This window comes from Oreochromis aureus, linkage group 15, assembly GCF_013358895.1.
Source record: "Oreochromis aureus strain Israel breed Guangdong linkage group 15, ZZ_aureus, whole genome shotgun sequence".
NCBI lineage: Eukaryota > Metazoa > Chordata > Actinopteri > Cichliformes > Cichlidae > Oreochromis > Oreochromis aureus.
Window position 1 is genome coordinate 15,341,558 of NC_052956.1, and position 24,880 is coordinate 15,366,437.

Here is a 24,880-nt window from a genome sequence, read left to right on the forward strand (position 1 = left end):
CGCACCTTTGTGGATGAGCGCGCTTGTATTCAAAAGGTTTCTCCATGTAATGATCTGCTAGAGGGTGTAGGGAACCATAGCCCTGTCCCCCAGGGCATGAAGCATGCATGGAGAAGATCCAGGCATCCAGAGGCCCCAGAGTATGAGAGCCCTCTGTCTGCCTGCCTCAATTTCTACTACAACATTCAGGATTTAACATGACATGAAATCCTGGATCGATCAGTGGTTCAGGCTGCTGGTGGTCGTGTAATGGTGTGGGGGATATTTTCTTGGAGCATTTTGGAACCCTTAGTACCAACTGAGTGTCCTTTAAACACCACAGTCTGCCTGAGTGTTGTTGCTGACCATAATCATACTTTTATCACAAAATATCCATCTTCTAATGGTTTCTTTCAGAATAATGTGCCATCTAACAAATAGAAATCGGAAACAAATCTGAACCAATAGAGCTTTTTTGGGGGATGCGGTGGAAGGTTTCCATCATCGATGAACAGCCAAAAAAATCTGTGAACCAAAATCTCTGAGGAAGGTTTCCAGCACTATGGCACAAACAATAAAGGCAGAGGGCTATGGATAGCCTTGGCTATGGGAAAATTAATTTACTGTTCACTTAAATCAAAATCAAAACCAGACTTGATGTTACAACATGCATTCTGAATGATTGAATTACTGACACACACCCTCCATACTGTAATAAGGAGAAAAGCTGTAAGAGTCAAGAGTCAAACACATTGAAACAGTAACAATTAAACTGAAACAGACACAAGTCAGGAAACTGAAACAAAACCCAATAAAAACTAATGAGAGAAAAAACTAATTAACTCTGCTTTTGAGAGTGTTGTTGAGGTCCAGGTCATAAAATGCTCTGCTGCTATTGGCTGTGCGCCAGATTATACATTTACGAAGTGATTTACCGGCAGTCACGTGTGGTTCGCGTGTCTCCGGAGCGGATTTAAATGCGCTCCCTTTCACGTCGCCGCGATAATAACAGACTGAAATAATCAAAGTTTGAAGGCGGTTGACGAGTTACTTCACTTCCTCTTTATCTCTCTGTCTCTCCAGTTGGGTAATACCTCCTGTTTAGTTCAGGGTTTGCTTCAGTTCCTGTTACATGATGGCTGAAATAAAGCGTTAGTTATGAAAATGTGGCGGAGGGTCGGGTGCCGTCTATCATAACAGCCTCGGTTGAAGCCGTTGGAGTGCTTCAGTGTTGCTCAGCGGAATAACTGTCAGCTCTAAATGCATTTGAACAGCGGATTTGTCTGAGGTCTGATTACAGGATAAAAAGATGTACACTTTCCAACTTCTATTTATCCTGGCTGGAATCTCATCCATTCGTGCTGGTAAGTCAATTTTAGCATTTTATGTGTCGTATAGTTGAAAAAATAATAAAGTATTAAAGGGATTTCCAGATATGCTGACCAATAAAACTCAGTTCTGGGCTTTATGGGAAATGCCCAGTTTTTGTTCTACTTTCAGTTAAGAAGGGTGACTACTCTTGCATATGTGCTTTATTTGAAATAAATAAAAAACCAAATTTACCTGGAAATATTCTCACTTTGATAGAATAATACCTCCAGCATTTAAATAATTATTATCTGAAACAGGACCTGAATCCTAAACTTGTTAACTGTATCAGTGTTTTGCTTTGAATGGTGTTATTTCTATTTGACGATACATTACTAAGAATAACTAATTTTTCTTCTAAAAGCAAAGATCCAGGCAGGTGGTAACCATATGTGGCTCCATTTATTTAATAAAACACCCCATTTTTTTAGCCAAAGTGAACAGAACCTGATGAAATGTCTGACAATCCTTCTCCGATTACTGACAATCAACAAATATTCTACATGGAAGTGTCCCTGCTTGTCTAAATATTTTCCATGATGACTAGGAGAGAAAAAAAATAATAAACTTATGCAATAACAAACCTAATCAGAAAAGTTACAGTGCTTTTCCTTTCTAACTTGTACAAGGTTACACCTATTCTGAGAACTTCTCTAATGGTCTGTTGGTTTTCTTTATAACAGATGATCGCATTGTCCTTTTTAGATAAGTTAAAGTAACAACACAATAATTACATATTGAAAAAATAGACCATCCTTCTTCAGTGTAACAGTTTTATCAGGAAAAATGTGCTTAAATAATCTAAACTATCCAAACTACTTATTAAGAAGTCTTTATACATGTATCCCAACTTGGGGGTTAGGTACCTCCAATGGACCAGAGAGACCTCCGATGGTCTCATTGATTCATGGGACTCAAACACCATGAATCAAAGGTAAAAAATACGTATTAAAAATATAAAATATAGCTTAAAACAAAGAAACTCTGGCATAATATTCTTCACCGGTTTCATAAAACTACTATGAAATTATTTGTTAATGTTAAGGTTGTGTTTCTGTCACGCCACCACAGGGGGCCCTGATCTGTTTATGAGTGTTGCAGAAACTATTGGAAAACTCTTGAAGGTCAGGGAACAGGCTACATATGGTGCTACGCATGAGAAAAGCAACTTGATTCAAACCAGATGCAGAACTGTGCAATGGATGTTTCAGACAAAATAGTTTTGGTTAACAAGCAGGAGGGCTAATAACAGATTATTCATACTCATAAAGACTTAACTTGAAGCTGGTGGCATATGAATTTGTAAAAAAATTAACGATTGCCAGACTCGATTCACTGTGCATTCCAGTTAAGTGTTATTGTTTCCAGGGTTATGGCATTACTAGCATGCTGTGCTGCTTATCTTACTGTAGCTAGGAACACCTGGGATTTTGCTGCTATGACTCATCAGAATGCCTCCAGTAAACACAGACATGACAGTAAAAAACTGTTTAAAATACTGAAGATATGTCCATCCTGCTTTGATGACTGAGCCAATGAATGTTTTCAGGATAATCACATTTAAGACTCATTAAACAAAACAAAAACCACATGATTCATTGCTGGCTGTCTAAAATTGAAACTTATGGTTATCAAAAAATAAGCTTCAAATGTTACATGGAGCGAACCTGTTACAGCTGAAGCAACTTGCACAAGCTTGCCAAATTAAGTAAAGTTGTGAGCAAGCTATAAAGTCATCGTATTAGAGGGTGGAATAAGCATGATGAGTTGTTCCAGGTAAGAAAACTAACCTGGGCATGGACAGTGCTATGGTGTAGCATGCTTTGATGGAATTACAGAACAAGTCATCAAAGAAAGTGTTTCATATCGTATTCATTTTAAACTGCTGACATACTTGACTGACTCATTCATCTCAGTTGTGAAATTCTACGTTGCAGCAAACAGTGCAAGAACAGCAAGAATAAGAACAGGATTTTTCTTGATAGCTGTGCATTATTCTGGATGCTACAGTAGTTATTTTTGAATGCAAAAGATTGTTTTCACATTTTTAGCGATCATAACTTTATTACATTTAAATCTTTGCATGAGATGCGAAGCCTAATTAACAAAACTTTCTCTTGTATCAAAGTCGGTCTCCAGTTTGCATAGATTTTTCTGCTGATTTAAAATTGTGTTGGACTAAGAAGTGGGATTAGATTACGGTTAGGTGTACAGTACTGAGTAAAAGTACTGTACTTTTACTCCTCATTTATTTTTATTTTTTTGAGAAAATGGGGAAATAACAAGCTTAAAAGTCAACATTTGGTATGACCACCTTTATTTTTCAGCACAGCCCAAACTTTTAGGAATAGTTCTCCAGGCTCCTTGAAGAACATTCAAAGCTCTCATTTGGATGTCGGCTGCCTTTTTGCTCTGTCCTCTGTCAAGATGATCCCACACTGCTCGATAAAGTTGAGGCCGATCCATGACTGATAGTGCTACATTGTGTGTTTTTATATCCTGGTATGCATTCACTGCACTGGTGTATTTGGGATTATTGTCAGGTGCTTTCCAGATGATACTTCATGGTGGATCAAAATTTAGCGGTACTTTTCTGTGTTTGGGTTCACCTCTCAGGTCCTGTTTCAGGTTCTTGTTTTGTTTTTCCTATTTCCTGAGGACACATTCATGTGATCATGTGCTGCAGAGTATCTTTTTAATGCTTGCCACTTCTTCTTTTTCTCTCCACTTGTCCAGTTTCCTCAGTTACTTTTTAGGACACACTGCACACCATGCTGACATATGCAGAGGTTTCGACTAATTGTGTGAATGCCTCACTATTGTGATCCTGTTTCTCTTTAAACTTTATTCTACCTTATTCTAGTTGCTCCGACCTTTGCTGGTTAACTACTTCCTCAGTTTTCAGCCGATTTCCACCATTCAAATTTTAAACTGTTCTGCTCTTTCTGCTAATGCTAATATCTTTTGGTACTCATAACTTTTATACTTTTTGAAATATTAAGCTTTTTATGCCATTTTTTGGCCCATTTTGCTGAATGGGACGACATTATCAGTGTGATCACCAGTTTTGCTTGCCAGTCTGAGCCATGTTTTAGCTCAGTGAGATGAGCAGCCGTTCTCAGAGCAGGAGGGCCGGGTTCGAATCCTGCTTATGGCAACATTTTTTTCAGTAAACAGTTCAACTGTTTTAACTCTTTTCAATACAATTTTCAGTTTCTTCACCTCTTTTCAGCACAATTTTCAGTTTTTCATCTCTTTTTTGCTAAACATTCAGCTTCTTCACCTCTTTTCAGCAGAAAGTTCTACTTTAGCTTTTTTCAGCAGAAAGTTCTGCTTTTTCACCTCTTTTAAGCACAAATTTCAGTTTCTTCTCCTCTTTTCAGCACAAAGTTCTGCTTCTTCACCTATTTTCAGCACAATTCAGCTTCTTCTGCACAGTGCACATTGTTTTTCTTATTATATATTTGATTGGCACCAGAACTGGTTTGGCTCAGTAAGCTGAGCAGCTGCCGCGAGATCCTGTGGTGAGGTTTGAATCCTACCTGTGGCGGTTGCCGCACGTTCCCCCACTTGCATGCACTCAGCTTTCTTGACACTGTTCACTGTACCCTTTCAAATACAGCCATCTTCAGCAAGCACTTTAGCTTCTACAACTCTTTTCAGCAGATAGTTCTGCTTCTTCTGCTGTTTTCAGCAGATTCCACTACACGGCATTCACACTGCATTTTCGCAGGAAATGCAACTTTTTCTAGTTCACTCTTTGGGAATCACTTGGTTCATGCAAAATCATATTTTATGCCTTTCAGACTGTGTTTTTAAGACTTTCCGAAAGCATAGAGAACTATTACTTTTTTTTTTTAATAGAAAATGACAAGAAAGTCTGATTCCCTGAAAGCAAAATATGAAGAAATGAGAATTGGTTCAAAAAAAGAAAGGAAGCTGGGTAAGAAGAACCTCGTATTCTCAGAGAAGCAGACTATGACCCAACCCAAGTGTAAAAAAACCCTCTGTGCAAGAGGAAGTGTGGGCTAAATACAAAAAAAAAGTGAACAAACAGTCAAGGCTGGTATTGTGGCAGTAAGGATGCAGACCCAAATGTAGCACTTGGAAACAAGGGTTAAAACTAACAAGCAGCTTTATTGCTGAACTTCAACTAACCACAAAATAATGCAGGTAAAAAAATAAATAAATAAAAAATACAGTCTTTAAAGACGGAAAAACTACAAGAAGCAAGGACACAGCCAAGGGGAAGAACTGAGACAATATATACACACAGAATAATGAAGGGAAGGGAAACAGGTGGGATCACAGCTGGGACTCATTACAGCTGACAAAGGAAATAGAACTACACACAAGATACGAGTAAGAACAGACAACAAAATAAAACAGGAAGAAACAAAACACAAAAGCGCAGGCTCGACACAACGACAGAAAGGTGAGCAAACACTGAGAGACCAGACAGACACGGGGACACAGGTGAGGAAAGGTGTAAGAAAAGATGATGAGTTAAATAAAACCAAGACACATGGACTCAATGAGACATAATCAGAGAAGAAGAACTTAGAAGTTGACTGCTGGAGGAAATAAGAATAAAATGAAGTGGTCCTTATTGAGCGTTTTTCTACTCTACCTGAGCACTCAAAGCACTTTATACGACATGCCTCAGTCACCCGTTCACACCCATCCATCCATCCATCCATCCATCCATCCATCCATCCATCCATCCATCCATCCATCCATCCATCCATCCAACCATCCATCCATCCATCCATCCATCCATCCATCCATTTTCTTCCGCTTATCCGGGGCCGGATCGCGGGGCCAGCAGCCCAAGCAGAGAAGCCCAGACCTCCCTCTCCCCAGCCACCTCCTCCAGCTTACCCGGGGGAACTCCAAGGCGTTCCAAGGCCAGCCGAGAGATATAATCTCTCCAGCGTGTCCTGGGTCTGCCCCGGGGCCTCCTCCCGGTGGGACATGCCTGGAACACATCACCCAGGAGGCGCCCAGGAGGTATCCTTGTCAGATGCCCGAAACACCTCAACTGGTTCCTTTCGATGTGGAGGAGCAGCGGCTCTACTCTGAGCCCCTCCCGAATGCCGAACTTCTCACCCTATCTCTAAAGGAGAGGCCAGCCACCCTTCGGAGGAAACCCATTTCCGCCGCTTGTATTCGCGATCTCGTTCTTTCGGTCACTACCCACAGCTCGTGACCATGGGTGAGGGTAGGGACATAGATCGACCAGTAAATTGAGAGCTTCGCTTTTACACTCAGCTCTCTCTTCATCACAACAGACGGGTACAGCGTCGGCATCACTGCAGCCACTGCACCAATCCGTCTGTCGATCTCCCGCTCCCTTCTCCCATCACTCGTGAACAAGACCCCGAGATACTTAAACCCCTCCACTTGGGGCAGGGTCTCGTCCCTGACCCGGAGTGGGCACGGACGAGACCAAGACACCCATTCATGCAAGCGCTTTTTTCCTATGCTTTAGCGCTTTCTGTGAGCCAGCTGTTTTCGCTGTTTCTATGCATCTGATAACCTAAGCAAATCATCCGCCGGCTTCAGTCTTTGCTACAGAGACAAAAGAGTTTTTTCAATTACCTTAATTAAAATGATCATTTCCTCCAGGCCCCAACAGCAACACCTGCAGCGTTTACCCTAAAGATCCGTACATCAAAGCGGGAGAGAACATCACGCTAACATGTCAGAGCTCGTGTGTTGGCACGAGCAAAATCTACTGGAAACTGAACAACGATCGCATTGATGATAGCCTGTCCAGCATGTTGAACCGCACACACACAGTCTTGTCACTCAGAAATTTCACTCACCCTCGTGCGACATTGCAGTGCTATACTGCAGTTACTCAGCAAGTCATTGGAGGCACCATTATCGAAACGTACTGTAAGAAGTCATTTTCTTCCATTCCCAACATGAATATGGCCGAGCATTCCTGCATTAAAGGGAAATGTAGGACATTAATAACTTGATTTCTCTTCAGCAGCAAAACCCAGAAATATTTCGTGCGTCCAGCATAGGCTTAATCAAGAGGAAAGCGGTGGCTTAGACAGCCTCACATGCACATGGGAGCATCACATGAATCCCCCAGTGAACTATACCGTAAAGGGGTAAGTTCTGTATTTTCTTTCTCTTGTGTATAACAACTAATGTAGATTTTTTCTTTGTTTTAATGCTTGTTAAATTCTTTAATAGATTTTTTTTCCTTCAGTGTTTTTCATAAACAAAAGGAAACTGTACGATGCCACTCAAAGAAAACAACATGCACATTCACACAACTAGTCACACTTCGAGATGACAACATCACTGTTACCGTGACAGCCACAACTCATCATTGGAATGTTTCCTCTGAGCCTCGTACATTTGTGCTACATGACATAAGTAAGTGACATGGCTTACATTGTCTATAACTATATTTATGAATGTTTTTGATGATGTTGAAATGTCTGCTACTCAGGTAAAAGTCTTCCCCCAAAGGGCCTAGAGGTGACTGACTCTGCAGGTCTGCTCTCGGTTAAATGGCGACGTCTTTCTCCCTTAGAGCCGGGTCGGTGTGAAGTCAAATGCAGGAAGGTACACTGCTCTTTCATTACATGCACAGCTGCTCACTTTGAAGCAATAACAAGAATTAGTTACGACACTGCCATAAAAATGCTGAATGAAACAACAGTTTCAATGACGATGACCACAAGTTACGTCATTTTCATACATTAAACAATAAGTTACATAAACAGATTTCCAGGAAGACAAAATAAAAAGGAAGTCACAAAAAATGTGTCATCTCGATCTACAGTCATGTCAAAAAAATATTCTCCCACAGGATTTAAGAAGGTAAGCAGCAGCCTGATGCTCCTATACAAATGACCTAGATTAACTGATGAGCAAGTGTAACTAGCACTAACATAATCAGACAGTCTTTCTAGGAATTCATTTCCAAGTAAATTCACCTCCAGGTCAAACTTTGAAATGACTCTTCAGGAGTCAGTTATAATGTGAGATGTTAAACTTAATGACAGCAAAATTAGAAAACGACTGAACATGTAAGACTTGTTTGGAAGGGATGCCAAGAAAAAGCCTCTTCTAACCCTCTCTAAAAGGAACGTGGCAGCACAGAAATGTTTGGACATAATGCACAAGACCACCAAACACAACATATCAGCACAAACAGCTCATAGCAGCTGTCACAGGACCTGGGCCCCTTGTAGTCATTAAGTCAACTATGAACTCCTCCAGGCCAAAGTATTCTAGAGTCAGATGGGACGAGTATATCTAATAGTTCAAGCTTTGCTGGAACTGGGCTTGTGCAACAGGACAGTGATCCCAAGGACAGCAGCAGATCTACACAAGAATGGCTGAATTTCTTTGAAAAAGAAATTAATAAAGCTGTTGCAATGACCCACTCAATGTCCAGTCCATCTGACTGAAATGCTGCGGCGGGGCATTACGAGACAAATTCCCGATGTCAGAAGCATGTGAGAGACTGACGAAGTCAAACAGAAGATGGTTACTTTGACTTGTTGGTGTTAAAGTTTGTTCTACAAGCTATTAAATCTTGGGCTGTACTTATTTCATCTCATGTTGTGGAAGTTTAATTTAAGGCCGCAGACAAACGGTGAGCGTAGCTAACATCCTTTAATCAAAAAGAACAAAAAACCCAAGCTTGGTGAGAGCAGCCATCGCGGGGCAAATGACCAGCAGAGTCTCTCATGAACCCAGAACAGCCCTGGGTTTAAATACCTTCCACAGAAACAAAAGGCAGTGCACAGCTGTTTACACTCCCTTGCTACCGCTTACAGTGTTCGAAAAGAAAAGACTCTTCCTGTGGAATTGTCTGCTTCCCCCCAACTTCCTAAAATAAAATCATAGCTGTTCAATGGCATGAATAAGGTGTGAGACACTGAGACGTGCTAAAACCCAGTGGCACCGAGGCATTATACAATAAATAATGTGAATAATACATAAATAAAGGAAATTCTAATACACGTTAATAGTTTTTCCTAGAGTCTTGTGAAAGTTAATTTAGTTGGTTAAGCATTAATGTTTTAAAATAGTGCCCAATATGTGCCTTGATTAAAGATTTCTGTCCAGAAAAAAAGTTATATATCTAGTCATAAACAGTACTTGCTTCATCAGACACAAAAGTGCAGATGGTATAAACTGCTATAAAGCTGTGGAAATAAAATACATTAATTTGTGTAGACACTATATAAGCTCTTTTTGTTTCTGCCAATATGTTTGCAATATTTAACCCTTCATGGCTAACTGGGGACTTGTTTCACTTCCAGGTTTTAGCTGGAGGAGAAACTGTCGAGGTAAGGAAACGCTGGTCTATCTCAAACCCCTAATCTCTGTGGTATTTGAGGAATGCAGAAATAAAAACACATTTGCTGCACAGGAAGTGAAGGCAAAACACAAATTAGATAACCTATAATCACCTAAAAAATCATATACAGTGGTCCCTCACTATAATGCAGTTCACCTTTCGCAGCCTCGCTGTTTCGCACATTTTTTTGGTGCAATTTTCCGTGGGTTTTTTTGTTTTTCTTTTAGCGCATTGTGTTCTGCATCCTGATTGGCTGTAGACCATTGTCAATCAATCTCATGCCGTGTCTCCTCTACAGTACAGAATGCATTCACCTTGTCAAATTTACGTAAATCTTCGATCGCTAGCAGTGTGACTCTGAAGAGCTGTACTGTACGTTTGTTAGTTTTCTCCCCAATGAACACAACAATGTCGATGAAACGTTTTGCACCGTCAAACGCAACCGCGGGTGCCTTTAGTTTCATTCTATTAAAAACAACCCCCCCCCCCCCCCCCCCAAAGTTGGCTACTTCGCGGATTTCACCTATCGCGGCTTATTTTTTGAACGTAAATCCCGCGATAAACAAGGGACCACTGTATAGACATGTTCTTAATGGACATACTGTGTTAGTTGGAAGAAACAAATAGAAAATAAATAAGCAACATGTGATATTTCTATAGCTGAATATTTAGGCTGTATCCATAGCTGACACTATTGATTTCTCAGTATATTCATTTTTAACTTCATTATAAAATATTTTCAGCATTCAATTTTGACAGCGATTTGATTCAAAAAGCTTCTAAGAATTAAAAAATATTATAATACTAATATTATAATTTTCCTTTTGATTAAGTTACAACTAATTATCTTTAGATAAGATTAAACATTACTTTTAACAAATAAAAACATTCAGCTAAAGGATGACTTCTGGCATATAGTGGTGACATTTGGCAAGAAAAGTATTTCACTTAATATAATAAATTTTTTTTTTTTTTAAAAACTCCTCAACTTCAAAAAAGTTCCTTGTTGCATGGAATTTTTCCCTGGATAATCAATTCAACAAAATAAAAAATAAAACCTTTATAAATCTCGATTCTTTTTAAACATGCACCCTATAAATTTAGTGACTGTTGGTAAAAGCTTTGAGTATTTTCTAGAAGTGAAGTGATGTTCCTAAGAGGAAATGTATGTTTCTCCTAGTGTGACCACAGTGAGACTGGAAACAACACAAGACCATATTGTCTACTAAATGATGAAGCTAATGGGTCCATCATGATCAACAATGTGGATTCCTGCATTACCTACAGCTTTTCAGTGCGCTGTGTTTTGGAGAAGGCCATCTGGAGTGACTGGAGCAAGGAAATACTACATGTGACCAAACTAAACAGTAAGCATGGGTGTAACTTTGTGCTGAACACTGGGGGGAGGGGGGGGGGTCAAGATCTCTGTCTAAATAAATAAATAAATCTGGGTAAAATCCCAGATGATTAAACATGCAACTATTTTTCTGGGAATGCCTGAAATGAGTAAAGAAAATCAACAGCCTATTTATGCAAGATAATTCAAAATTTTTCGGGGGGTTATATTGGCTGGGTCTGATTACTGGGGGGGGTCATAACCCCCCTGGAAATTACGCCCCTGACAGTAAGAACAATGTTCACTTAAAACTGCTTCGCAGATCTGAGTCAGTGTAGTCACTTCAAACGAGTGCAACTGAATGTACAGTTGACCTTAGCGATACAGAACAAAAACTATGACGTTGCAACTGAAAACCAACGAAGACCACCAGCTTAGTTATTTTAATGCATCTTTTATATTTGTGATATGAATGAAAAGTCAGGCCACATCAAATCGTTTTCTTTAGTTAGAGCTTAAGTTCAGAACCTATATCCAAACCCTGGTTTCTCTTTTCTGTGTGGCTTAAGTGTGATTGGCTTAGAATTGAGGGATCTATACTGAAACAAAGAAAGATGCCTCTTAAAAAATAGATAAATAAATAAAGCCATCTTATGATGGCTGAAAATCATTACTTACAAGTGTAACACTAGTTTAAATTACAGGCAGGATCACACCTGAAACATTTGCTTTGGCTGTTTTTTTGTGAGTTTACCTTTAAGAATACAAATCCTTTATTTTCTAGCTTGAAAAGTTTTGTATTGAATTTAAATTCTAATGTGCATGTGTTCATTAAATTGAACCTTTAACATGTGCTAGTAGTTTTATACGGTGATACAACAGTGACTGCGTTTGAGGCCCTGAGAGGGAACATAAACAAGGAATGTTAAAAGAATGAAGTCTGAAACATTTTGAGTTGCAGGTTTGGACTTGAATGTGAAGATACACCTAATACAAAGTCAAAGGTTTAGTCTGTTATGCTGTGTAATATGACTGTAATGTTTAAAAAGAAATACCTCCAGAGAACCGATGGCATGTAACACGAAGATGAGGGTCAGTCTGCAGCAGAATTACTAAAAACAATGAACTGCAATGGACTTGCGGTCTTTGACGTACCTCGCAGCTCACATCGAGAGAGCTTGGATAGGCTCCAGCTCCCTCCGTGACCCTGAACTGGAGAGGCAGTTCACAAAGTGGATGGATGATTGAATTATTCGCTGTAAACACGTAGTTGTTTGCAGCGGTTACCATGAGCTCCAGGATATTATTTAACGTGTGAACAGTCACACTGCTTTCTTGGCTTCAGACCAAAACCGTTGACAGTTTTCAAACATAATAATATTCCTGCCTGCGTAAAATAGTTTTTCTTATTTTGACTTTTTACAGAGAATCATGTCAACCTGCGCCTATGGAGAAAAGTGTCTGAACCGGGAGAAAATGGACTTAGAAAAGTCCGTGTCATGTGGATGGTAAGGAAATATCTCATTGGTGCCTTTAAACAGCAGATTTCTGTATGTTCTGTTTAATTTTTTATGTGACAAGCTTCAAATTATCCACACAGGGTATTCCTAAGGACTGTGGAGGCACATTTACCTACGACATAAAACAAACTCCTGACAGTGAACACATGACTGGAGGGAATTATACCTTCTGTGGCAACACAACTTGCGATGTTGTTGTGAACCAAGATGCACACAGAATAAATCTCACAGTCTTCCAGAACAAAGACGTTCTTGTGGTGAAGTCACTTTATGTTCCGGCTGTTGGAGAGAGTAAGTTTAAATGCTATTTACTGAGCATTTTTAATGGGCAATTATTATTGATGTAACAGATTGCTTCAGTTTAATGGACAAAGGCTTTGCTGTGTTGTCAAGCAATTTGCTTCTTTTTTCTTTCACTTTATCTAATCGGCAGGCCTTCCTCAAGTTACCAACATCCAGACCTTATCTGATGACAACGTTATTAAGGTCAGCTGGATGGCTCCTATGCAGCCAGTCAGTGGGTATAAAATTGACTGGACCCAGGATGGAAGTCAGTACCACTGGAAAGAGAGCGAGTACACGAATGTAACACTCAGCGGTACGTTACAGAGCAGTGTAATAACGGTAAATTGATGACAGACTGATAGATGGATGTTTAATAAATTCCAAGGGAGCCTTGTGGCTGGAATCTTGAGTCATGCCAATTTATCGGCAAAAACATGATCCATTTGTATCTTATCTTCAAGCATCACTGGTTCATGGGTGTAGCAAATTATGCATAGCCTGGGTGAGATAGATGTTAAAAGCTGCTCTGTAATCCATTATACATTCTACAGAAAAATAGTTAGTTCTTGAAAACTGTGTCCTAAGATGTGTTGCAATTTGCGGTGTTTCTTTGGTTCCACGGACCGGGTAAAATCTGTTTCGTTTTTTTAAAAGTATCAGAAAAGACACTATTTTTCAAAGGTTAACAAATAGGGATAATCACCCTGTATTTGTATTCTTCATTTCCATTTAGTTTTTGGAGGTCTGCTTCAATAGCATCTGTGTTTACTTATGCTAAGAAGCTGCTTATTGTGAAGCTATTACTTTATTTCTTCTTGTTTTCCACAGTTCTCCCCCAAGTGCCTTTTATAGTGTCCTCACTTTTATTTCTTCTACATTCCTAACCCTGTAATCATCTCAGGCCTTCTCAAATCTTCTCTCATAACTCTTTGGATGGCTTCAAACCCCAGATAAGGAAACAGATGAACTAAACTATTTAATTGTGAACATAACTGTTAAAGCAAATCCATCATTCTTATCCATTGTTGCACGCATATTAAATCTGAAAAGTATACTAGATCATAATAGATACTAATCCCAGGAAGCATTTCATCATATAAACAGATCATAAGAACCACTTCACTTGGTGCACTTGGAGCTTTGGTATGTTTAGATTACACAGCTTTTGGTACTGTAGTTATATTCTTGAGAGGCTTCCAGCTGAAATGGATACAGATAAAACATTACGATAGCAAAAGGCGGTATCATATAAAGCATGGAACAAATTCAAATTTGGCACTAACAGCACAAAACTCCTCTAAGGGATGCACGTAATCACTGTTGAGCTAAACAAGTATGCTGGAACTGTCACTTGCTAGTTCTCTGTCATCAATTTTCAGACCAGTCTTCCCCCTCTCTTACAGGCCTCCAGGAAAAAAAGCCATATAATATCACAGTAACGCCCCTCTTTGGTGACAAGACAGGTCAGGGGACACAAGTCCTTCATGTTTGCTCCAGTTTTGGAGGTATGTAATTCAGATGTTTGGATATATACACTACCAGCAAAGTTTTGGACACACATTATGATTTAATGATTTTTCCTTATTTTCATGACTATTTACATTGTTCTCACAAAAAAAATTCAAAAAAATTCAAAAAATGTTTTATATTTTAGATTCTTCAAATTAGCCACCCTTTGTTTTGATTACTGCTTTGCACACTCTTGGCATTCTCTCGATGAGCTTCGCAAGGTAGTCTCCTGAAATGGTTTTCCAACAGTCTTGAAGGAGTTCCCAGAGATGCTGAGTTCTTGTTGGCCCTTTTGCCTTCACTCTGCGGTCCATCTCATCGCAAACCATCTCGACTGGGTTTAGGTCAGGTGACTGTGGAGGCCAGGCCATTGGGCGCAGCACTCCATCACTCTCCTTCTTGGTCAAATAGCCTTTACACAGCCTGGAGGTGTGTTTTGGTGTCACTGTCCTGTTGAAAAATAAACAATGGTCCAACTAAACGCAAACTAGATGGGATGGCATGTCGCTGCAGGATGCTGTGGTAGCCATGCTGGTTCAGTGTGCCTTCCATTTTAAATAAATCCCTAACAGTGTCACCAGTAAAGCACCCCCGCACCATCACACCTCCTCCTTCTCCATGCTTCACGGTGGGAACCATGCATGTAGAGATCATCTGTTTACCTTTTGTGCATCACACAAAGACATGGCGGGTGGAACCAAAGATCTCAAATTTGGACTCATTAGACAAAAGCACAGATTCCCACTGGTCTAATGTCCATTCATTGTGTTTTTTGGCCCAAACAAATCTCTTTTGCTTGTTGCTTTTCCTTAGTCATGGTTTCTTAGCAGCTATTTGACCACAAAGGCCTGATTCACACAGTCTCCTCTGAACACTTGATGTAGAGATGTGTCTGCTACTGGAACTCTGTGTGGTATTTATCTGGGCTCTAATCCAAGGTGCCGTGAACTTGGAATTTCTCAGGCTGGTGACTCAGATGAATGTATCCTCAGCAGCAGAGGTGACTCTTGGTCTTCCTTTCCTGGGGCGCTCCTCATGCGAGCCAGTTTCATCGCAGCGCTTGATGGTTTAAGGCGACTGCACTTGGGGGACACGTCTATTTTTTGTTTCTCTTTACTTAGCTGGTTGGTTCTTGCACAACTGCAGAAACCAACCAACTGATGGTCCCAACCCCATTTAGAAAGCAAGAAATTCCACAAAGATACCCTGACAAGGCACACCTGTGAAGTGAAAACCATTTCAGGTGACTACATCATGCAGCTCATCGAGAGAAGGCCAAGGGTTTGCAGCACTGTCAACAAAGCAAAGGGCGGCTACTTTCAAGAATCTAAAATATAAGACATATTCAATTTTTTCTTTGCTACTTAATTCCATATATGCTTGCTTCATATATTTGATGTATTCAGTATGTACAGGGGTGGGCAACTCCAGGCCTCGAGGGCCAGTGTCCTGCGGGTTTTAGATCTCACCCTGGGTCAACACACCTGAATCAAGTGATTAGTTCATTACCAGGCCTCTGGAGAACTACAAGTCATGTTGAGGAGGTAATATAGGCTTTTAAATCAGCTGTGTTGGATCAAGTACACATCCAAAACCTGCAGGACACCAGCCCTCGAGGCCTGGAGTTGGACACCCCTGATGTAGAAAGTAGTAAATATAAAGAAAACTCATTAAATTAGAAGGTATGTCCAAACTTTTGACTAATTCTGAAACAGTACTTTTTTAAATGCTGTGCCACTCTGATGTTGCCCATGTCACTCCTACAGATCCAGACAGCATTGCTATCACAGTTGTACCTGGCCACCGGCAAGCCTTTGTGAGCTGGAATACGACATCGCAGAAGGAATGCAGCGGTGCTGTTCAAAGCTATACAGTCAACTACTACAAGGCGCAGGATGGACCGCATCTCAGTGAGTACGCCGCTCACTTGTGCGAAGTTTGCACACTTTCATTTAACACAACATTCATGGCATTTCTTTAATGGGTTTCTTCCAGATGTTACTGTGGATAGCAAAACGAGGAACGTCTCTTTGAAAGATCTGAGTCCAGACACCCAGTACACCGTCAGTGTCGATGCCAGGGCTCTGACCGGAATAACAACAAGCAGTGATGAGAAATTTACAACCAAAAAATTTGGTGAGTGATCTATAAGAGCTCTGACTTAGAGGAATGATTCAGAATGAGCCTGTGAGCAGATTATCTTTGGTTTGGTGCACCCAATACCACCCTGATAGTAGAGCTCAGAAGCAGTTGGTGAATAATCAGCAGATGCATCAGCACAATAATCATGCTTTGGCATGTCAGGCCAGTAAAGATTGTTATTTCAGTCGATAGTGACAGTTTAATTTTTTTGTTTTGTTTTCTGGATTGAACAAAATACAGCAAAAAAAATGTTTTTGCTTAGTTTAGTCCATTCAGTGTCTGTGTAGTTTTTTTTTATTTTATGTTTTTTAGCAACCTTTATATTTAAATCCAGTCAAAACATTTGTGAGTTAAATAACTCAATGGCTGTTGTTACCAGTCGTGAACCTGTGTTTTCCTGCAGTCGAGCTTTAACCAAACACAGCTCAACTGACTCATAGCAGTAATAACAACCTAATCCCGACATCAGTGCCAAATATTAAAATTTGATGAGCCTTAGAGAAAATCTGTTTATGGCCTCGATCCAAAGTCTTTGTGTTTTCCAGCAGTTACCTTGGCATGTTTCTAAGGACCCAAACAAATAGAAACATTCCTGAAAGTCAGAAACAGGATGCTGCAGATTTACTCCTCTGAGACCCACAGCAGCACTTATTTGCTGACGGCAGAGTTGACAACTGCAGAAAAAGTTTAATAATTAATGACGGATCATTTATTTTCCATAAAATATTAATTGTTTTTACTGACAAAAAGGCGTGGCAGGATTTATTTTGCTGTTGTAATATTAGCTACAAGTCTATGACCATGGGCATTGGCATGGTCAAAACTGGTCACAGCACAACGGCAAAAACTGAACCAAAAACCTAAAAATCAACAACTACTCTGGTTGTTGATTTTGTGGTTGTGAAAGGAGGTTGTGAATCTCCACATGCAGTCATGGTAAAAAGAAAGTACACCCTCTTTCAGCTCAGGTTTTTTTGTATCAGGATATAATACAAGTAACGCAGTCGTTAGTAGGTGTTAAAATTAGGTAAATGCAACATTAAAGCAACTAAAAAACATGACATATTATGCTGTGCCATTATTTATTTAACAAAAAATAATCCAAAATGCAGTGTACAATTAGACAGTGCAGTTAGGAAAATGAACAAGTATGGCTTGCTTAGAAGAGTTGCACATGGCAATTAGCTTAGGTATGAAGTTGCACCCGAACAAACCGAGACTTCCTGTCCTTTGGCCAGATGAAACCAAAGTGGTGTCATGAACTGGCCATATGAGGCAGGCTGGAATGGACCTTAGATGCAGACTCGTGCAGGTGAAAATGAACTCAAAAACACAGTTTTATTGCTGGACGGCAGTACTACAAAACTAACTAAATCAGGAATATACATGAAACTAAACACACAGGTAGGCAGAACACACGGTGGGGAATGAGGGAGAACGCTGGACAAAGGGAAAAAGAGGGCTTTAATATGCAAGGAATGACAAGGGAACAGGAAACACATGGGGAACACAGCTAAGACAAATTAGACATGACGAGACAGAGAAAGCAAAACTAAACACAGACGATGGTGATGACAATGATGACAGGCTGAGGAACAAGGATAAACATGAAAGGCGGGGAGACATGAAATGAAACACAAGGATGGGAAGCCAGACACAAACACACACACAATCCACATAAACACAGACACAAAGAGGGACACAGAAGGACACAGACACAACGGGAAATGTAATACTCAAGGAACTAAATGGGGAATATAAGAAACTCAAAACCAAATGACTAAGACTACTAATGAAAGTGACTCAGGTCTGTTGCCCCAAAGGATACAGGAAATGTGCTGATTTCCACGACATAATCATGTCTGATTTTAATGCATTTTCCTCTAAACGCTTGATGATCACTGACATCATGACTTTTAGCCTCATTGTTTCTGCAGAGAGATTTCTCCAGAACACAACTATAAAGCATTTACAAAAACAATATATATATTGTTTTTGTAAATGCTTTATTTTGTATATGCTTTATATACTCTCTGCAGAAACAATGAGGCTGTATCCTGTATCCTTTGGGGCAACAAACCTGAGTCATTCTTTTAGAGAAGTACGTGGTGCAGCGGGTTGACAGGAACAATGAGGCGACTGCTGAATGTTACAGGTGCCACCAAAAAGCCACCAAAGGCAGATTACAGTGTAAACAGTGTCTCCAGATAGAAAACAGGAGGAGTGATACACGTCCTGTTGTCAGACCTGCAGATATCAGGCTTGTGATGTTCTCCTTTATAGTGGACAGAAATGATTTTTTGGAGTGGGACAAATAATTTGTGTGGCATCTTATTTAATGCAGAACACCTGATTGTTATTTAAATAGTCTGAAATGGTTAATTAAAAAAAAGGTAAAAGGTAAATGGCTGCAAATAACTTTGTTGTCTGCAAAACTTGTGCATAGGATTTTAAAATTTGCAATTTATATTTGCATTTAAAGTTATGAAATATGATTCGTTAAACATGTTTGTGGTTTTTACAGTAAAAAATATAACTTTGTCTACTCGGATTTTGTGTTTTTTGACTGATTTTAGATCTATTGTGTTACTACAGTATGTCAAAATGAAAACATAACTGTAGATTCAGACACGTGAGGTTGTGCTGAAAATAATGATACCAAACAAGGCAAAGTAAATAGTTTTTAAAGGTGAAATGTAGCAGTAAAATCAAAAGTAGTCAAAAACGGCCAATTATACCCTGGACCCCAGAGGGTTCAACATTTTTTTTAAAGTAACGCAATAGTTACTTTTCCTAGTAATTAATTACGTTTAGAATCTTATAACTCAGCTACTAACTCAGTTACTTTTTTGAACAAGTAACTCGCAACTATAATTAATTACTTTTTGCCCAACACTGGACATGAGAGACTGATAAATTCAGACAGAAAACAATTACTTCACATTTGTGTTGCTAAATGTGTCCTACGAGCTACTTAGTCATGAGGTATACTCGGCTTTTCACACAGTGCTTCTTCATTTTCACTTTTGTTAGACCATTTCACAGTGTTATATGTCACGAGTTGCTGTTGATCTCGGGATATATTTACCTAATTTCGAGACCTTGTAAGGATTAGATATTTGCTTTATTATGTCCTGATATACAAAACGTTATAATTGCGTTTATTTTTTACATGACTGCACACAAACTGGTATTACTGAAGCTTGATTTTGTTACTATAAACAACACTTTAAAGTCATTTATTTTTATGTACACTTAAATTCTGGGTAATTTCAAACTTTGATGAACTTAAAATGGTACAAATGATTTATGTCTGCTGCTGACGTCAGCAATTTAAACCGTGAGAAGCAAGTGTTTGAGTGTGAAGTTGATTGGCTCATTAGGGCAAGGAGGGCTAGAGGTTTGAGTCACCCTTGCGTTAAACACTTGTCTGTCTGGGTAGAACGTCACCCAGATAACAGTTAAGAAGTACCTGAAGCCGCCTTGATGTTGATTCACCTCCCTTTTGAACTATTTTTCAACCATGAGAAGACACTGTGAAAGACTGCCAGCCGACGGTTGATCAGTGTCAAAATATTTGTTTGCGTGCTAAGAACTAAGATCCTAACCTCTAATGTTGTGACTCACTGCACGAGTATCTGAATTAAACCGAATGTTATGAACCTTTTTTTCGTTGCTGTGGTAATACTAGTTATTTAAACTGTATAAAAATGATTATTTTTTTTAAGAGTGTTTAATCTCTGTTCTGCAAAGTGCTCAATGTTCAATTGAAATGTCTTTAACAGATCCGGGGCTTGTTACTGCACTCAGTATCGCTGGAAGCGTTATCATCTTTCTGGTGTTATTTCTCGGATTATGCTTTGCTATTCAGTAAGTTTCAGTCTCTTTTTGTTATTGATGATTTGTTATGAGCTCCTTTTAAAAGCAAACACTGAACCAAGAACATTTCCAGGCCATTAATAGTGGAAGACAGGCTCTGATGTGTTAAGACACTGTGGTCATGTTGTGATTAAATTTTTGGCACCGTACACTTCTCCAGATTTCTTTCTGATGATGTGTTAATGATGTGTGTTATTTGTTTAGATGGAAGAAATTCCAGGAGAAGCCCGTGCCAAATCCAGCCCTCAGCTCTGTGGGTGTTTGGGCGTCGCAAAGTCAACAAAAGGTGACGAGGATGTCATGGCCGTCGATTTATGATGATGAATTTTGCGGGATGGGGCGGTGATATTTTCACATGTAGTTTAGATTTTTGAGTTATTGTTTCCTCTTCTCGTTTTTACTTTGTTTGTTTGTTTTCTCATTTGTCTTCTTTTCGTTTTTCAGACTGTTTTTTTGTCCCCACCATCTGTTTTGATTATGTGCACATCTGTCTTCTTTTTCTCCCGTTTCTAGTCCCAAATCACTCCTTGGTGTATAAATAGTCCAGTCCTTGTGTCTGTTCACATGTGTTTTCTACATTTTCTTTGTGCTCACGTGTCTCTGCTTGTTTTTAACTTCATGTGTGTTATTATCTGAGGCTGTCCAGTGGGATACATTATATCTGCATTAATGTTGCTCAAGAAGTCACATGATTAAATTGTAGGTTTTTCATTGTCAGGAGAAAAAAAAGGTAGAAATACAACAGTGTGCTTTCTTGAATTGTAGAGAAGCTGAATGTTATTCTGTATTTCTGCTAAAGTGACTACTCAGTAATTTACTTTAATTTCAGATTTTACAGTGTGAGGGTTTTCTGTTTTACCTTGTCGCGTGTGTCAACAAACTGAGTAAAAGCTGTTTAAGATGTTTTTTCTTGATCATTGCACATTTACCTCAATTTTCTGAGATCTGAAAGAAAGATTCTGTGACTTAATCAAAAAGTTAACTACCAAAATCTGGCAGTCGGATTAATAAAAAATGAAAATAATTGGTATTTTCAGTTGTCCTGAAAGTGGTTTTATGAATGTCATCTTAAACAGTTTCCCTCCAGACTTCCTGAGGCCTATATTATAAAGGAAGTTCAACACAACCAGGCTTTCTTTGCCTTAGCTGGCTTGACAAAACATAAAACCCCAGTTGGAAATAAGCACTATTATGATCAGTTTTATTAAAAACTATAAAAATTAGTATCCCACGGAGACACAAAAATCCCTTTAGTTTGTCATAAATTAGTATTATGAAATTACTTTGACTGAACAAGTATTTTTGGTGTGTTCTGTATTTTTGTAGTCACAGTTCTAGCAGTGAAGACAGATTAGGCTCAAGTATAAAAATATGCATATATTATCTGTATTACCAAATCCATATATGCATGTTTACAATGCACTGATGGTGCGATACATAGTGTGCCTCGCTGTAACTTTAGAGCTGAGCTTAGCTTTACCTCTAGGGGCAGATGGCCTCACATTTGACTCTACTCAGTGACCCCAAGGTGACTGTAAAATTAGCCCACATTAATATTTGTGCTGATATGCTATGTTTGCATAACTGCAGAGAGCTCTAATATGTTCTGATAGCACTTCGGGCTTGAATATAGTCATGCACTGAAATACAGTCAAATGACATTGAGCAACATTTAGTAAGTGCGATGTCTGTAAATTCCTCAACTACTCCCACTGATAATCTCCAAAATCACTCTTACTGGGTTGACTGATATCGCAGGTCCATGAGTAAACTGTCTTATGAGTTTGCTCCATATCTTCAGTTTTCGTTTTCTGTAATTTGTCAGATTACAACTGAAAAATCTGATCTAAAAATCAAATGTAAAATTTGGTGGTATTCGAGCTTCAGCGATTAAAACAATTCAAGTTGGAGGATTTTAAATGACTCTTTTCTCCCCTCATGTTTTTTTTATGATAGCTATCACGGTCCAGATTCAAAAGCATTCATGTGCTGCTCTTTATTTACCTGTTGCCATGGGGAATCCTGGTATCAGAGCTTCACCGATGATCGCTATCCTCCTTCATGCATGCATTCTTAACTCAGGGTGAACATAATCAGGGCTGTTTCAACTCTCTAAGTTTATCGCAACTCAGAGTTTATGCTAAGTTCCCGATTTTGTTGAACCTGCTTTCTGGAACGGCACACTGGTTTTTACAGATGTTTTTTGTCCTAGTTTGAAGTTTCTGTCATGAACTCATTTATGTGTCCATGCACTTTGACTCCTTTAACATCTTCCCTCTTCCAGAGGTCCTCTATCCTGAGTTATCATGTCTATGTAGGGTTTAGCTTTCACTGGCTACAAAAACAATCCATGCCCAAGTCTTGATAATATATAAAAGCTGCTGTAATTCATCCTAGCTTTTTGTTTTACGGCTCCCTTCTGTCTGTGTGTTTGTATCCATAGGGAATCTGCTTCCAGCCATTCAGAAATCCATCTGAAAGCCACTGTGATACAGTATACCCAGAGAAAGCGCAGAGCACATCTACCCCTTCACCAGTTATAGGCTATGATACTCACACAGCCAGTGAATACATTGTGGACTACGCAAACTCAGGAATGACTCTTGATCTTTATACGGAGGATGAAAGTCCAGTTGAACCTGCAAAGACTCCTCCCTCTCCTGGAGAATCCACAGCATTAATTTCCTCAGAGAGCAGCACAGCCAACCCCTATCGAAGTCAGAGTTCTGTGGAGAGTTCTGTCCCAGAGACTGCTAAACTGAGTAAGCATGTGCCAGTAAAACAGCAAGAAAGGGCATTACTTAAGACCATATATGTCACATTAGACATGATTGAACAAGATCATAACAGGTGAGAGCAGTGAAAGTAAATGATGCAGATAGATTTGCTGTCAGTCAGCTGTGACAGAAATAGATATGGTTTGATATGACTGTGTTTGTGTCATTAAGTTGCCTAGCACTGTGGAACAACAGGACACAAACATATATGACTGTTTTTGTGTACGTAGTAACTGCTTTATTAGGTCATCTTAATGTATTCAGCCGTGCAGCAAGAATAGGTTTCATTTAATGTGAAGTGATGAAAAGATTTAAGGATATGAGTTATCAACACTGATAATATGATATAGTGTTCCCAGGATTTAGCATTCTAGACATGCTTTGCTATGACACTGATCCTGGTTTTATGTATAGTCTGTATTATAGTATTGTGATATTTTGTTGTAAATATTTTAGCCATGTATTATATGCTTGATGTTTGTTGAGGTGTGACTCACTGCATTTTTTTTGCTTTACCGCTTTGTGTCATTTGTAAACTGGAGCAGTCATTAAAATGTAAATTTTGTTATTGTGTTGATAAATATTCACCGCGCAGAAGCGTCATAAGGACTGTCATATGTCTCGTAAACAGACAAAAACAAAAAAGTATGAAATAAAGTGAATAAATGTTGTACTTGACACCCTTTTTTGTTATTTGATGACAAAATGTTTGAAGTATTCTGCATGTAATCATATATTAGTGTGAGCAAGGCTTTGTAATGTGCATGGCACTGAGTGTAATTGGAGAAACCACAGTACACGTTCATACGGAAGGGAGCCAGCTCACTTTTATTTTCCACTAATGCACTGTTAGACTGGTGAAAGGGAAAAAATGTGTCAATATTTCAAGCTAAATTATGCACACATACACCAGTGTTCTATGGTGTTGTGTGGTGTACACTCACCTCCTGCATGAATTTGGCATAAACAACAGGATTGGATCTATCCTGTCTTGTATCAGTGGTGCAGGCTGCTGCTGCTGACGTAATGGTTATGCGGGACACTTTTTCGGCAAGATATCACAAAGCTCAGATCATCTCAAACTTATTTCTTCAACATGACAGTGAGTTCCCTGCATTCAAATGGCCTCAACAATCATCAGAACTCAATCCAAAAGAGCAGCTTTGGGAGGTGGTGTTGCAGGGGATTTCCATCATTGATGCAGTCGGCAAATTTGCACCAGCTGTGTGATGACATCATGTCAATATGAACCAATAACCCCAGAGCGATGTTTCCAGCACTTTGTTGAGTCTATGCCATAAATAATTAAGGTATCTCTGGATGTAAAAAGGGAGTCCAATCCACTACTTCATATGGATTTCAATCTCTGTTTATTGTACTGCATACTTCTCACTTGATCTGGTTGGTGTAAAGAAATCTCCTGAAGTTGCCAATAAACTTTTGAAAACCTTTAAACAGAGCCACAAGACATGAGACAACATGCAATAAAATAAATACTAGAGATACAGGATATATGTATTTTTTAAGCCAAGTAATATCTACCCCACAGCTAAAACAGATAATCAATCAAAGACATGTAAAACTGTCAAAATATATTAAAAGAAAGGTATGAAATATAAAGACAGAAAGAAACAATTACACATTTTTGTGTATTGTCAACAGGTGGGGGAAATAAAAAAAGAACTATAGGTCTACATAACGAGGAGAGGAGCTAAACACATATAGAATAGAACAGAACAGAATAGAA

The 24,880-nt window shown here is 39.2% G+C and overlaps 1 protein-coding gene across 4 annotated transcripts; it reads left to right on the top strand.

Moving 5' to 3' along the window:
- The first annotated feature begins 1,000 nt into the window (after window positions 1-1,000).
- Window positions 1,001-23,811, top strand: LOC116312741 (interleukin-6 receptor subunit beta-like). 4 transcript variants are annotated; one of them, XM_031730210.2, is made up of 16 exons: window positions 1,001-1,343; window positions 6,976-7,248; window positions 7,346-7,472; window positions 7,574-7,743; window positions 7,820-7,935; window positions 9,648-9,674; window positions 10,866-11,052; window positions 12,447-12,529; window positions 12,622-12,832; window positions 12,975-13,139; window positions 14,230-14,331; window positions 16,102-16,245; window positions 16,331-16,471; window positions 20,263-20,347; window positions 20,561-20,642; window positions 22,800-23,811. In XM_031730210.2, exons 1-16 carry the CDS (start codon window positions 1,289-1,291, stop codon window positions 23,208-23,210), a joined length of 2,379 nt encoding a protein of 792 aa, XP_031586070.1. In that variant the 5' UTR covers window positions 1,001-1,288; the 3' UTR covers window positions 23,211-23,811. The 4 variants fall into 4 exon arrangements, with proteins under 4 accessions (XP_031586070.1, XP_031586071.1, XP_031586072.1 ...); XM_031730211.2 differs by having other exon boundaries at window positions 7,349-7,472; XM_031730212.2 differs by lacking the exon at window positions 6,976-7,248 and having other exon boundaries at window positions 1,002-1,343.
- Window positions 23,812-24,880: the final 1,069 nt, after the last annotated feature.